General features: G+C 37.8%; 1 protein-coding gene across 31 annotated transcripts in view; it reads left to right on the top strand.

Moving 5' to 3' along the window:
* ERC1 (ELKS/RAB6-interacting/CAST family member 1) overlaps nucleotides 1-14,351 on the top strand; it is a 272,618-nt gene that overhangs the window by 106,822 nt on the left and 151,445 nt on the right. For 20 of the 31 annotated variants that reach the window (XR_015285955.1, XR_015285954.1, XR_015285953.1 and 17 more), the window contains 3 exons: nucleotides 1,174-1,314; nucleotides 1,994-2,134; nucleotides 11,449-11,642. Coding sequence is in view for 25 of the 31 variants with exons in the window: in XM_086886167.1 (XP_086742293.1) it covers nucleotides 1,174-1,314; nucleotides 1,994-2,134; nucleotides 11,449-11,642 (476 nt within the window). In the remaining 6 variants the exon portion in view is untranslated. Of the gene's footprint in view, nucleotides 1-1,173; nucleotides 1,315-1,993; nucleotides 2,135-4,868; nucleotides 4,905-11,448; nucleotides 11,643-14,351 lie in introns of all 31 variants that reach the window. The other 11 variants (XR_015285957.1, XR_015285956.1, XR_015285952.1 and 8 more) reach the window with 1 other exon arrangement.

The following is a 14,351-nucleotide window of genomic DNA, read 5'->3' as shown; positions in this document are numbered from 1 at the left end:
CGATCCCAATCCCAATCCCATTCCTGTTCCCAATCCCATTTCCCATTCCCAATCCCATTCCCATTCCCAATCCCAATCCCATTCCCAATCCCATTCCCATTCCCAATCCCATTCCCAATCCCAATCCCATTCCCATTCCCAATCCCAATCCCAATCCCATTCCCATTCCAAATCCCAATCCCATTCCCAAACCCAATCCCAATCCCAATCCCAATCCCATTCCCAATCCCATTCCCAATCCCAATCTCATTCCCAATCCCATTCCCATTCCCAATCCCATTTCCCATTCCCAATCCCAATCCCATTCCCAATCCCATTCCCGTTCCCAGTGCCCGTCCATGGTGGCGGGGCCATCCCCTGCTAGGATGCGCTGCAGAACCCACTGGGATTATCCCCCAGTACAAATATTGATAGCCAATAAATAAATAAATCCACTATACACTTATATACACACTATAAATACTGACTATTAATAATATCTAGTATTTAATGATAAATTCTTGTCATTTTATTTTAAAATTTTAAATTCTTGTAAATCCATTTAGTGATAAATTTTTGCAATGCTCCAGAGATAACAGACTGTCCCATTCTCTTTTGGTGGGATAACATTTGGGCTAATTAAATATATTCTTCTAGATTCCCAGACAAGCAGTGCTACAGCTCCTTAGCCTGTCAGATCCTATGAACTGTGGTTAAATTTTACCTGAATTTGCTTACATCCTTTCAGATTCCAAAATAACCAAAGCTCCACTGATATCAGGTGTATTGAAAAGTTATTTTGTTGCTTTTTCTTACTGTATATAAATCCCAGCATCCCATAGGCACTACACCCCTTCTTCTCTGAAGAACCACTGATTTAACTGTACCTTTTAGAAAAATAAGATTTAAATAAGTCAGGAGGCAATATCTCATACATCCTGGTTTAGGCTGATTTTGATAATCAGAAGCAGATGAATTGGGTTGCATTTGAACAGCACTGTGAACTTTCAGGGATCCAGAAATCCTGGTGTTTCACAGCCACAAATCCATAGATTCCTCAAGTTTGCTCCTTCTTGAGGATCTGTAAAGAAAAGAAAAGAAAATGGCACACTTGTCAGAAGTGTTGTGATGAGAAACCTCAGAAGCTGAGCTGAGTAAGAGGGATTTCCTTCACAGAGTGCTTTCTTTTGTCAGGAAAAGACCATTGAGCGTTTAAAGGAGCAGCGTGACAGAGATGAACGAGAAAAACAGGAAGAGATCGACAACTACAAGAAAGACATTAAGGACCTGAAAGAGAGAGTCAGCATTTTACAAGGAGATCTCACAGAGAAAGAGGTTGACCAGCAATCCCAATCTATTGTGACAGAATTATTTATTGTCTCTATTTGTGTTACATTGGAGATGAGGAAAACTGTGCCTTTGTAGTAATTGTCCTTGGACAAAGCTGAGCTGGTAGAGTACTGGAGAATTTGCCAGTCTTCTTTTCAAAACTCAAAACAGTACAAAAATACATACCAAGAAAGTACTAAGGTTTTGTCTACATGGAAATCAGCATTTGACAGGGGAAAAGAAAAAAGCAAACGTGAAAATTGTTCAGAAAGAAGTTGAGATGTGCTTTGGAGTAAGGTGGCATGAATCAGTTTCACCCCCTGGAAGCTGTATACAGAAATGCTTTCAACTCTCTCAGTGGTTAAATCTTCTACCCACATACAATTTTAAATACAATTTTATTGAAAACCAGTTTTTCTTAAACATGACTGTCACTGCAGCACAAGTTCCATTTTGCAGAACTGTCCATCTTTAAAAATTACTTTGAAATTAATTTAGACAAGATTTTATTTTGATACTGAAAGCCTGAATTCATTCAAGCTGTCTTAAGTCAGTGACACAAACAACCTAAAATGTTCTAAATTAGGTCCTGAACATAGTGTGAAGGGATAGGAGGGAGATAAAGACAGGGAAAAAAAGTAAATATTGCACTTACTTGATAATTATTTCACATCTTTATATTTAGACATCATTACTGGATCTTAAGGAACATGCCTCATCATTAGCTTCATCTGGACTGAAGAAAGATTCAAGACTCAAGACACTGGAAATTGCATTGGAACAGAAAAAGGAGGAATGTTTGAAGATGGAAACACAACTGAAGAAGGTAATCAGTGCATGTTTATAAATGTGTTGTAAGCATACAGTTCTAAACACGTTGTCCATGTCTAAAAGATGTGAAGTAATTTCTAGTTACTCAAGAAAATATGAAAAAAATAAAAAAAAATATAAAAAATAAAAAAAGTTGGTAGCCTACTATTACATGTGTGAAGTAACTTCTAGTTACTCAAGAAAATATGAAAAAAATTAAAAATACATAAAAATAAATATAAAAAAAATATAAAAAATTGGTAGCCTACCATTATATGTGGAGTAACTTCTAGTTACTCAAGAAAATATAGTTAAGATTCACTTGAATGTTTTATACCTGTAATAAGTTTGCATATTTCCTTAATAACACTTTTTCCAGCTGTTTTTAATTTCTTAATGGGTTTTGCTGTAGCTTGCACAGAAGTAAAAAAAACCTATTTTAAAGGCTTTCACTTTTTAAATGCATTGCAGGTATTTATTCAGGCAGTTTGACATTTTCAAGATGAAATAAGAAATAATTATGAAAGATAATCCAACTCCATTTTAGAACTTCTGAAAACTCATTTTTGCACCTCTGTATTGTTATCAATTGCAAATAATTGTCATAATTAACCTTTAATGGCTGTGTGAGAGCACTGAGCTTAAAACTGAATTAGAGGTTCATTCTGTGGAGTGTTATTACATTATCTTGGTGCAGGTTTGAATGAGACACATGCAGGTCTCATGTAGCTCCTTAAGATTAAACAGCTAAAAGCTTTTTATTTTAGGTTCTTCCCTGACAGTTTGAATGGAGAAATGTCTAATATCAATCTTGCTTCCCTTGCCTCGTATTCCCAGTGAACAGTTTGGGTATTTGCAGTCAAACCTAGAGCCCTGGAAGTTAAAAAGCTGGCAGAGGAGCCTGAACTGGACTACTGTTAAGGCATTAAATAAAAAAGACTTGGGAAGTCCTTGCAAAAATCTCTTGTTAACCTCAGAGCCTCAGAGAAATTGTGAGCCATGCAAGCTTCCCCTTCTTCTGCAAAAGGGATTTTACTTTACACTAAATAAAAAAATGAACCAAGTGGAGCACAAGGGTGCTGAAAAACTGTTGATAGTGGTTTTAGTTCCATGTTAGTGTCCCCACTGAAGAATCCACTTCTTGTTGCTGTTCCTCTTCTCCCTAATCCCTCTTCTCACTAATAACAGTTCTATACTGATCCTTGACTTAGAGACTGAAACTGCTCTGGTTTTCATATTGGGGGTTTTATTTTCAGGTAATCACACCATGGTTATGCAAATCTGTGTGCTCACTGTTCTAATTATTCTACTGCTTCTGTGCTCAGCTGTCATCCTGCTGCCAGCAGGAGATGCAGTGGGAGATTCTGGAGGCTGAAAGCAGATCATAAATCCCATCTCATAAATGTTGAGTTTTCGTGGCCTGGTGTCCTGTCTTCATTTTGGCTCAGAGGGAATCATTCCAGGCAAAGCACACACAGCAGGTTCTCTCCCTGTTTTTCTGTGAAGTGCTGTTATGCTCTCTGGTGGTTTTTCTTTTCTTTAGGAAAATCTTTGTCCAAGCTACTATTTTAATGTATTGGTTTTATAGTGAAAAAGTTTTCCTTTAGTTGTTTTTCTTCAGGACACTCTTTTCCCAGAATTTTCTGTCTTGTCTTTCCCAGCCACTATGTTTTAATTTTTTTTTTTCTAATCTGGGAGAGACCAACTAATATTAGAAGTTTTTCCAGGAAAGATGGGTGTATTTTTGTCCATCTTCATTTCCAGTGCATAGTTTTTCTCCCTACACATATACTCCTTATTTTTGGGGAGGAAAAAGAGTGAAAACCATATGTTAACAAACTTCCCCTTTCTGCAGTTCTAGGAACTTTTCACCAGAAAATGTTAGCAGTGATTCCTTGCCAGGAAAATACCTCTGCATTCAACAGGCTCACTCAGAGGTTATTTTTTTTTTATTTTATTTTGTTGGGTTTTTTTTAATCTGCTGTGGTGTTCTTTCTTCAAATTCAGGAGGATAATATCTTTCAAAAAACAGGAAAAAAAATGACTGAATGAAGTGTTGGTCCAACTTCTGTCTTTCCCAGAAAGAAAATTGAATTAGCTTGGCTAGTCTAATACAGACTCTGCTGATTTTTATTTTGTGAGCATGGATTTTCTCCCACAGCTGAAAACAGTACTGATAATATTGGTAGATGAGACTTGTTCTCAGCTGATAATTTAATTTATTTTTTTTTTCTTTAAGAAGGGACAATAAATAATGTATTCTACATAGAAAGAAAATGGCTGCCAGGGAAATCAGGATTTTTTTGCAACACTAAAAGTAAAAACAGAGCAATTGTGATCCAGTTACTGAATCAGTATGTAACTGAACATTACATTTACTGAACCATTCAGCTGTCTTGAAATTGATACAAGGGAAGCACCAGCAATTAAAGTCCTCAATCTGTGAAACTCATCTGTAAACCCAAAGAAAGAACTACATTAAATGTGTGGGGACTGGACAAATCTGTTAAAGTGAAAAAATGAAGCTGAAAGTTGGAACTTGCACGAGGGTAACTCCACACATTTCTCATGTTCCAGAAGCTGGTCAGTAATGCATGCTAAAACCACTAATTAAGATCCTGTCGTCTCAGCAAATGAATGTTGCAGTTATTATTTTGAATTCTTTTCTTGTTGCATCTTTTCTGTTTCTCTCTCACACCGTTCCTATCCCAAATTTGCTCCATCTTTTCCTATCTTCTTTCTCCCTTTAGCACCCTGAAGTTTTATTGAGTCATCCATCCAAGCTAGTAAGTTCCCTGGCAATCTGAGGGGCTGTTGCCAGCACATTGAATTTTTTGTGTTGCATGTGTACTCACCTGTGCTTTTGTAGTTGGGCCAACACAGAGTGAATTGGTGAATTCCTTCACTGGTGGGGATGGACAGTATGGATACAAACAAAAAGCAGTGGGATGTCTGAGCAGTCACCTTCCAAAAAGCTTTCTGAGATGTTTTCACTCTTTGACTGCCTCTGTCTGACTGCATTTTTGTTTGGACAGCTTAATATTGTGTCAGTGTTTTGTTTCCCTTTGCTGCTGGTGCTTGAAATGTCCTGTAGCTTTTCTGTCACCTCCATTGCACTTTCAGGGCAAGAAGGTGGAATTTCCATGCAAACCAAGCTTCTTGCTTGTTCTGTAACACCTGGCACAGCAGCACATCAGAAATAACAACAAAGTTACAGCTGGTGAAAGGCTGCTCCAAAACTTGTGTAAGCATTCATCTCACTGGTGCTACAGCAATTTCATTTTGGATCCTATTTCCAGCCCCCTGTTTGGTGTCAAAGAGCACTCCTGCCAAGGAGTGTTTGTATAATAACATCTTGTAATATTGTGTAATATAATATCTGTAAATTGTCTAATCCGAGGTGGTTTTCATCAGAGATTTCTTTTGTGGCTCTGTGCAGAAAAAGTGGTGTTACAGAACTTTCAGGAGTCTGATACCTGTGTTACTCTTGGCAATGTTCAGGGTAAATGGACTTGTCTGTCACTGTCTGAGAGTCAGGGAAATGCTGGGGCTTGCAATTGTTCAGTTTTTGTGCCATCCCATACCAGAAATTCTTTAAACCTGGCTAAATAGTGTCAATAAGGAGTTGAGAAAATAAGATATAATACAAAAAGACTGTAATTGGTGCAAATATGCAGAAGAATTTGTGTCAGGAGAGCACATTGTCTACAAAACTTTTACTAGCATGCAAAATTTTTGGGACTCTGAAGTCAGAAGAGAGAATTGAGCCACAAAAATGTGAGAAAGATGATAATCATCTAGAGGAATTAGAGGATAAAACACTTTTTAAATAGTAAGAAAGCACTGTGTATAAGGCAGGATACATGTACATTCTGCTTTTCCCCCTGCACAACAGGTATGATAATGCATCCTCAATTCCCACTGGTGGTGTTAAGAAATGATTAATTGTGATTAGCATGACAGAAAGAAAATTGGGGAATTATTTCTTTTAATGTCATGTTGCAGTTCAGAACAAACAACACATAGAGCCATACACTGAATATCCAAAAAGTGGCACTAAATGTGTGTTCATCACTTGGGTCCTGTTTCTGTAAAACAGTGCCAGCCCTGCTCAGGTGAGTAAGGACCAGCTCAGAGGAGGCATTAAAATTCCCTCACAAAGAGAAATGTCCTGTGGGCATTTCCCTCCTGATTTGGGGCAAATCCAAACAGAGCAAATTGTTAATGTTTAATGACATCTGTGGGAACTTGTATCTCTCTGAAGAGATCACTTTTCCATTTTTTAATGGGATTTACTTTTAAAATTTCCTTTTTTTTTTTTTTTTTAAGTAATGGAAATTGCCTCTCTTGAGGTGTCTTCCTGTCTTTATGGTTCTTCATAAAGAAAATAATTTGTTTATGAATTGATTCCAACTGAACACTTGCTTATTCAGTGTCCAAAATTTGCATTTCCATTAACAAAGATTAGCCATGTAGAGATGGCTAAAAGACAGCAAATAACTCTCTGTGACACACTCAAGTTTACACAGTACATCAGAGAATTTCTTGAGCCTTTTACTTCCATTACAGCCTTTCCAAAAAGTGTTTTTTTTGCAGTTTGGGTTGTGTAGAGCCTTGGAACTAAAGGAGGAGAAAGTCTGGTTGTTTTTAAAATTTACAATTTTGTTAGAACTCATAAAGGCCCGATAGAAGACAGCACAGATGTTTTATCAGTTGAATTTCTGCCTTTGTGGTAGGAAAAGTACAGAAGGTGGGTAAAGTGTTTGTCTTTTGCAGTAAATAATCATAATATATTTTTGTATTTGTGTGTGCATTTACTATTTTTAGGAGACATGAGGCACCCTTGGAGGTAGGAGGGTGGATTAAAATGGGATTTCAGTTCTTGGGAACTTTAACTTCATGGCCAAAAGTTCTTGGCAACATTTGTATGTGAAATGTTAAACTGAATTTACTGTCTCAATTCATAGGTAAAAGTAGAAAGTGTTTGCTGTGAGTTATTTGCTGTTTGATTTAGTTAATATTTTAGGCATATTGATTTGGAGTCTTGGTCATAATGTTTGGAATTTTTATTTACATTTTAGAACCTCTCAGTTAGATCTGTGCTATTGTTATGTTCCCTGTCTCTGCCACAGTTTAAGCTGTGTAAGATTATCTTACCTCTTAAAAGAGAGGTTTTTGGCACGAGAAATATCAACTTAGAAAATTCTTTTTAATGTGTTTTGTCTTCCATTCCTCTCCATCTGTAAATATTGGTTATTTCTATGAAACATTGGTCATCTTTGTTTTAGTTGTAGAAGTTGGCTTTGTCAGCTGATTTTCTGTGGAAGCAATAGAATTTAGAGTACATTTCTATATTTCAGGAACAATCACTCTTTCTTGTGCTCTTCAGGTACCTGCAGCAGTCACCCCATCACTTTCCACATTCCAGATGGGAAATGATGGCTAGGAGCAGGAAAGCAGAAAAAAGCAGGAAAGCTGTTAAACCACCTCAGAGTTTATAGTTCCTCTTAAGAACTGGGAGAGCATATCCAGAGCTGTAAACTTAAACTATTCTCAGTGCTGAACCACTTTGAATTTGAAACTGAATTCACACTGGCAAAGATTAATACTGATCAGATGAGCTTTGCTAATAAAAGCAGAGCTTAAGAAGGTGCTGGGTGCACATTTTTCCCAGCTAAAATGTGACTGTTCCTCCCACAGATCAGAATGAAGGGTGCAGGCTTGGCTGTGCTCACAAATTCACCTGTTTGATGCCACACAGGAGCACAGAGAGATAAAGACAGGCTCAGGAGGGACAGCTGAAGGGTTTAAATAACCTCTAATCAGCTAAACTCAATGGCCCGTGGAGATGAGAAAGTGCAGTGTTCCCTTCACCCTCAGCAAGCTGCTTTTGATTTAATTGAGAAGTTAATTGATATGAAATTATTTATTAATTTAAATTATTTCTTAATTTAAATTATTTCTTAATTTAAATTATTTATTTATTTAAATTATTTATTTCTTCATTTAAATTATTTCTTCATTTAAATTATTTCTTCATTTAAATTATTTATATTAAATTATTTACAATAAATGAAATTATTATTTATATTAAAATTGATAAATTGATTTCATTTTTATCATGCTTCTTTTATACATTATCACATTTGTTGGTACCTGTATTGAAAGACAGCAGATTTACAAATACTGTGTCAGGCAGAGATGAAAGTCAAACTTACTGAAATAATCTTATGGTATCTTAATACAGGAGAAACTCTCGGTGCATTTGTCATTTTGGATGTTGATTCTGCTTCAAAAATGAAATTACTACTGATTTTGGAATCTCTGTACACCTTAGATGGGTGGGGCAAGTTGTATGTGAGGTTTTGGGGTTTTTTTTCTGTGAATATAGGAATTCATTATTTGTGTTTAGCTTTTTGGTTAAAAGAAAAAAAAAAAAACCAAGATGAATTATTTTGCACAGTGTTACACTGGGAATGCAGCCAATTTCATCTGTTCCAGATCTTGATGTGAGTTTGTGGGAAACCTCTAAATGCATTGGTTTTCTCCCTTATACAAGAAATGAATCCTGTAGGATTTTAGATCCGTTGGTGAAACACATATTTGGTACAAAACCCACAAAATGGACCAAAATCACTCAGTAACTCACAGTGCAGGAAGTGGTCTCCAGTTTACAGCACATCACTTTGTGTTAGGTGAAAGTATCCAAACTTGTGTGCATTATATACAAATAACATGTGTTACGTGTCCTAACTCAGAATTTATGTCCTGTAAATAGCCCTTTGCTTCCATAAGAACCAGACACTCTGACTTGCTGGCTAATTCTCTAGAAAAGAAAATTTATTTCCTCTTCTCAGCAGTGTCTCTTGGGCTGTTGTGGAGATGCTTTTATTAGCAGAGTAAAATAAATCAGGGCTGTTCTGACAGTCAAATTGCATTAGGTCTTATAACTTCTTTTGAATTAGTGAGTTTAACAAGCCAGGCTAACAGCCTAACTTTGCTTTCTTTGAAAAGAAGTTTCTTGATAATCTGATCATGTATTTTGGATGACTTTAAAGAGCCTGGAGGAGTATTTGTTAAAACAAACACTTTGAGATGTTGGAGACAGATCTAAATCCAGTAGAGAAGAGCCCAGGCTCTGTCTGGTGAAAACCAGACTTAACTCTATACACAGTGTCCCTTAGAAGAATACAGATGATGTGTAGGTGCCCCCAAAAACAGTATTCCCAATTCCCTCTGTCTGGGAAGGAGGGATAGGAGGGGTTTGTTTGAAATTGAAGGTGTAGTTGAAAAGGAAATGAAATCAAGTATTTCAGATTTCCTGCAGGCTGGAAATCCCAAAAAAGCATTTCAGAAACAGCCACCAAGGCTCTTTCCAAAGTCAGGTGTGTCCCCTGGTGCTCACGGGGCTGCCACGCTTGTCAGTCTCGCTGCTGCCACATCCTCCTGGAGCCTGCATCCCCTTGGCAGGGCATGAATTACACTTCCACTCTCTCTGGAGAGCCCCTTCCTTCCAAGGCTCTGGGATTTGTGCTTCTGGAAGCAGTGACAGCCCTAACCCCAAAAGGCTTCCCAAAGCCTCCAGGCTGATGAGGATGCGCTTGGGGCAGCCTCAGCCCTGGACAGGGTTTGCAGTCCTGCAGGTCAGTGGCTCTGGAGGGTCAGGGTTTGACTGGAAAGTCACTCACAACCAGGGAGCCTCCTAAATGTTGCTAAATGTGTTACCTGAGGAAAGGGCTCCACTCTTGCACCAGTTTTGGTTATTGGGCACTATTGCTGACATCTGCCTGGGAGACCTGGGGAGTGCCAAGCATTTTGTTCTAGGATAAAATACTGTCCAGCTTAATCAGCTTTCTGGAATTCTTGTTTTTTTAAAAAAAAACAGCCACAACAGCTTAGAATTGACCCTGAGACAAGAGCTGCAGGGCTAAGGCCCTGGAACAAGGTCAGTCCCATTAAAAACAGGCATCAAGACAGTCCTGGAATATTCTGCTCCAGGAGTCTCCTGGATTCTGCTAGAATGTGGCCTTGGCTTTAAATAAGCTAATTAAAAACTAGACACTTCAAGGCAAAAAATGTTGGGGGTCAACAAATGGATATTTTCCTCCAGTCTTACTTTACTGAATAACTAAACAGATTTAGCCAAATGTAATTTTGCTGTTTGGTTCTTTGGAAGCAGCAGCTTTCTGCCCCGAATTTTTTACTGCTGCAGTTCTCTCCAATTACCTTTAAAAGCAACAGAGTCCTATTCTATCAGATCTAGACTCAGTGTGCTTTGGAGCAGAACGCTGGCAGCTTGTGAAACAACTTTCCACAGCTGCACACAGAGGGAAGAAAAGTCTGTGGTTGTATTTTCTGCCGTGGGTTTGTTTTGAGAAGAGCAAGGCCTTGGGTTCTGCAGGCAGTCCTGATCAGCAGAATAGCTCCATCAAACTTGCTATTCACTGGAGCAATTCTGAGCAATTCTGAAATAGCTTTAATTGATATCAAATTGCAGTTCAATTTGAGAGCAAGACCCTTCTTCTCTCACCCTGCCCCCACGAGCAGAGGGGTCTTAGTCCTTAGCCTGCTGGTTTAACTTCCAGCATGAATACTGCATTCCTCCTGTCTCTTACAACACTGGGAGCTACTGAAGTAGGTTTACTAATAAATTTGTGATTTTTGTAACAAGCCAAACCATTGAAAAACCTCCCCAAACAATCTCTGCATTGGGACCATGTCATCCTCAGTCCAGATGTACTTTTTGTCCCAGTAGCCTGATGTGGAAAATGTATTTCCTAGATAAGTAAGCAAAGCTAATTTCAGTAGTTAGCTGGGCTTGAGCACATCAGCACCATCTGTGCCAAGGTCTGACACTTTGCATATTGATGAGGCCATTAACCTGTGATTTCTTCTTCTTGGATATATAGGTTAAAATACCTTAAATAACTGAATCTGTTGTCCTATCACTGTTTTAAAAGTGTATTTTAGGAACTTTTACACTCACACTTGCTTTTAATTGTTTTTTTCCTTCCAAAGAAGTTAAACCTTTCTTTTCACATTTCTGTTTCTTTCTCGGTTCTGTTTCAGATTAAAAATCACGTATTTCTTTTAGGCTTAATTAAAAAAAAAAAACCCAAACTAAATTTGTTTTAATTTTTTATTTTCCTGCATAGTATTTCCCCATACTTGAAAATAGCTTGGGCTGTGCAATAATTAAATTAATCTCGCCATTTTGATATAGATACCTGGACAGCATCCTGGAATTGTCACAGCATCAGAGGTAAAGAGCAGCTGTAGAGCAGGTGGAGGTGACTGAGGTGTGTTTTTTGTTGGACCTGTTTGTGGCAGGCTCACGAGGCAGCCCTGGAGGCGAGGGCCAGCCCCGAGCTGAGCGAGCACACGCAGCAGCTGGAGCGCGACGTGGCGCGGTACCGCGAGGAGTCCGGCAAGGCCCAGGCGGAGGTGGATCGGCTCCTGGACATCCTCAAGGAGATGGAAAATGAGAAGAATGACAAGGACAAGAAGATAGCAGAACTGGAAAGGTGAGAGTGCTGTCAAGTCCTTAGAAGAGGACCAAAAGATGTAGTTAATGTTAAATATCGGTCGTTTTTCTGGTCGTTAAATATCGGTCGTTTTTCTTGTCTTAAAAACCTTCAAGTGTCTGTTTGGGGAAAGTCTACTTAGAGTTTTTCTGTCTTTGTTCCTTTGCTGTTATTGTTAGGAAAAGGGTGTCTTAGCATGTGCTTTTTCTTCCCTGTTGACTCAAAAATAGTGCTGATGTAGGTAGAACTAGAAAGGCAGATAGAGCTGGAGGGGAATGGAGTAGGGGAGGAAAAGTTGCTGAAATTTTGTAAAGCAGTTTGTTGTTTTGATACAATGAATTTCGATACAATAAATATTATGATACAATAATATTTTGATACAATAAATAAATTGATATAATTGTGAAAGCATTGCTTTCACAAAAACAAATAAGAAAAATGCCTTTTCAGCACTTCTGATACTATTTACTCAGAATCTTCTGACAAGTGGCTTCATAATACAGTACTGGTAGGGACACAGGTAAACTTTGGCCCAAGTGAAGCCTGATGAGCAGATTTGCTTTTGTCCATGCAAAACTTCATTCAGCACTTTTCAACACTTTCCATCCTTCTCTTGGAGCCAGGAGACTCAAAACTGTAATGTCCCAAGGAAAAATTAGAATTAATTATGATGCCATGACATTTGTATCACAAATATAAGTAATAGATCTTGGGAAAGACCTGGATTAGATTCTGTGCTCTGTCATTTTCTCATCTTGCAGTGGGCCAAGGGCAAATTTCTGGGCAGTAATACCTGTTTGGGGTTTTTTGTTTACTTTACCATTCCCAATGAAAAAAATCACAAACTTGGAGCAGCAAAGTGGAAATTTGGTTATTCCCATTTGCCTTGTGCCAGAATAGTCTTTCTAATTTCTGTCTTTTCACTATTTAAGTACTCTACAATTTAGTCTCAGGAGGACTAGGGCAGCTAAGTGGAGAACATTTCAGGTTCTGCAATCAGTGGCTATTTTTCATGACTTGCTGATTGTCGAATTATGGGCTCCTCTGAATGATTTGAAAAACTCTTTTTAAAGAATCCATTCTCTTTTCCCTGAAATGTACAGAGCTCTGGAACATTTCAGCTTGCCAGCTGGGCTTCTTCTATCTTTGTGACTGTAAGCAACACCCTGTTAGTTTTCTTTAACCAAAATTCTTTGTACCTGCGACATAAGCTCGAACACCCAGAAGTGAGGATATATTCTTTTTTAATTTCTTCCCTTTTCTCCTAAGTGATGCATTATTCAGCCTGTTGGTACCTAATGTAATCAGCAGAACATTCAGGCTGCTGTTGTTGAGTATAGACATGAAAAAGCTACAAGTAATTTGTCTGTGTGATTTTCTTCAGTCCTGTTGGGGTCCCCATCTCAGGTGTGACATTCCCCATGTCATCCTCTTTAGGGCAGGCAAGTTGGCCAGGGAACAGGTACAAGCTATCCCCTTACTTCTATCAGAAATAACATAGAAGATAACAAAGAAATATATTCATAGTGCTTTAATATTTTTTTTTTCTTTGTGGAGAAGTAACTACTGTTTTGGAAAAGAAAATCAGAAATATTCATCATTCCTCAGCCTGATTCCTAGAGGAGATCGAAATGGCAGGAAGAGAATTCTCTCACAGATGCTTTTAATGCAAGCTGATTTTTTTATTACATTAGCATTAGGAACTAATAATGATTTGACTTGCAGCTTCAAAAACTGAGTAGACACAAGTGTCCTATAAACAAAGAAATTTATAGTCTACAAAGGAAAAGTAACAAGGAAGAGAAATTAGGATGAGTCTCCTCTTTTATAGACAGAAATGACTGCACCATCTTCAAAGAGTTAGAAAGCAAGCTTTTTCTCGGAAAAGATGCATTTCAAGGCATCTGCAAAGCAGTTCTTGTTTGTCCTGTTTGTAGTTTCTTGATGTTTCAGTCACAGATTAAAGTCTTACAATGAAAGCATAAAACCCCCAAATTCCATAACAATTTGGTAAATACTTTGACTATTCATTTTTATCCATTCCTTCTTACCACTTGATCTTCTGTCTTACAAAAAATTGAGTGGTCCTCATCTCATTTCAACTTATCTTTTCTACCAGTACTGAGGTAAGACAGAATATGTTTTATTTCTAGTAATTATAATAGGTATTTTGACCGTGTAAAGAAAAGACTGCTTTTGTTATCGTGTGGCTGCCAGCAGCTGAATAAATCAAGGGGAGGAGAAAAATCTAAAACTATTCATGTTCTATAACCACTCTAAGTGGAAATGGAGAAAGTCTTCATGATCTAAAGATCTAATCTGTTAGTGTGGTGAATTAGCCAAGTTATCAACACCTGAAGTGATTTTTCAGGCAGAACTGTAATTTAAACACATCACTGGAGAAGGAGATAGAAACTTCCAGATACTTTATGGTGAGGTTTTGACTGGTAATTTCTCTTTTTCTGAATAATTGTTGGAATTTCTCTTTGACCTTAGTTGTTTTCAACCGCTCCCCCAAACAATTATTCCCTGAAAGCTTGCTTTCTTCTTGTGAGTTTTTGCACAAAGCAGAGATTTCATCATGCCTATTTCACATATAGGTTGGTCCTCTTTTTATCTACAATGCTTGTTTATAAAATATTCTTTCATGGCTGAACCTGTATATCCAGGCATGTTACATTTGTGTTTTAGAACTAGAAGAGTCTTGGT

This window comes from Cyanistes caeruleus, chromosome 4 (genome assembly GCF_971803275.1).
Source record: "Cyanistes caeruleus chromosome 4, bCyaCae1.hap1.1, whole genome shotgun sequence".
Taxonomy (NCBI): Eukaryota; Metazoa; Chordata; class Aves; order Passeriformes; family Paridae; genus Cyanistes; species Cyanistes caeruleus.
The sequence above is the reverse complement of the archived record's forward strand: the minus strand, read 5'-3'. Positions and strand labels throughout refer to the sequence as shown.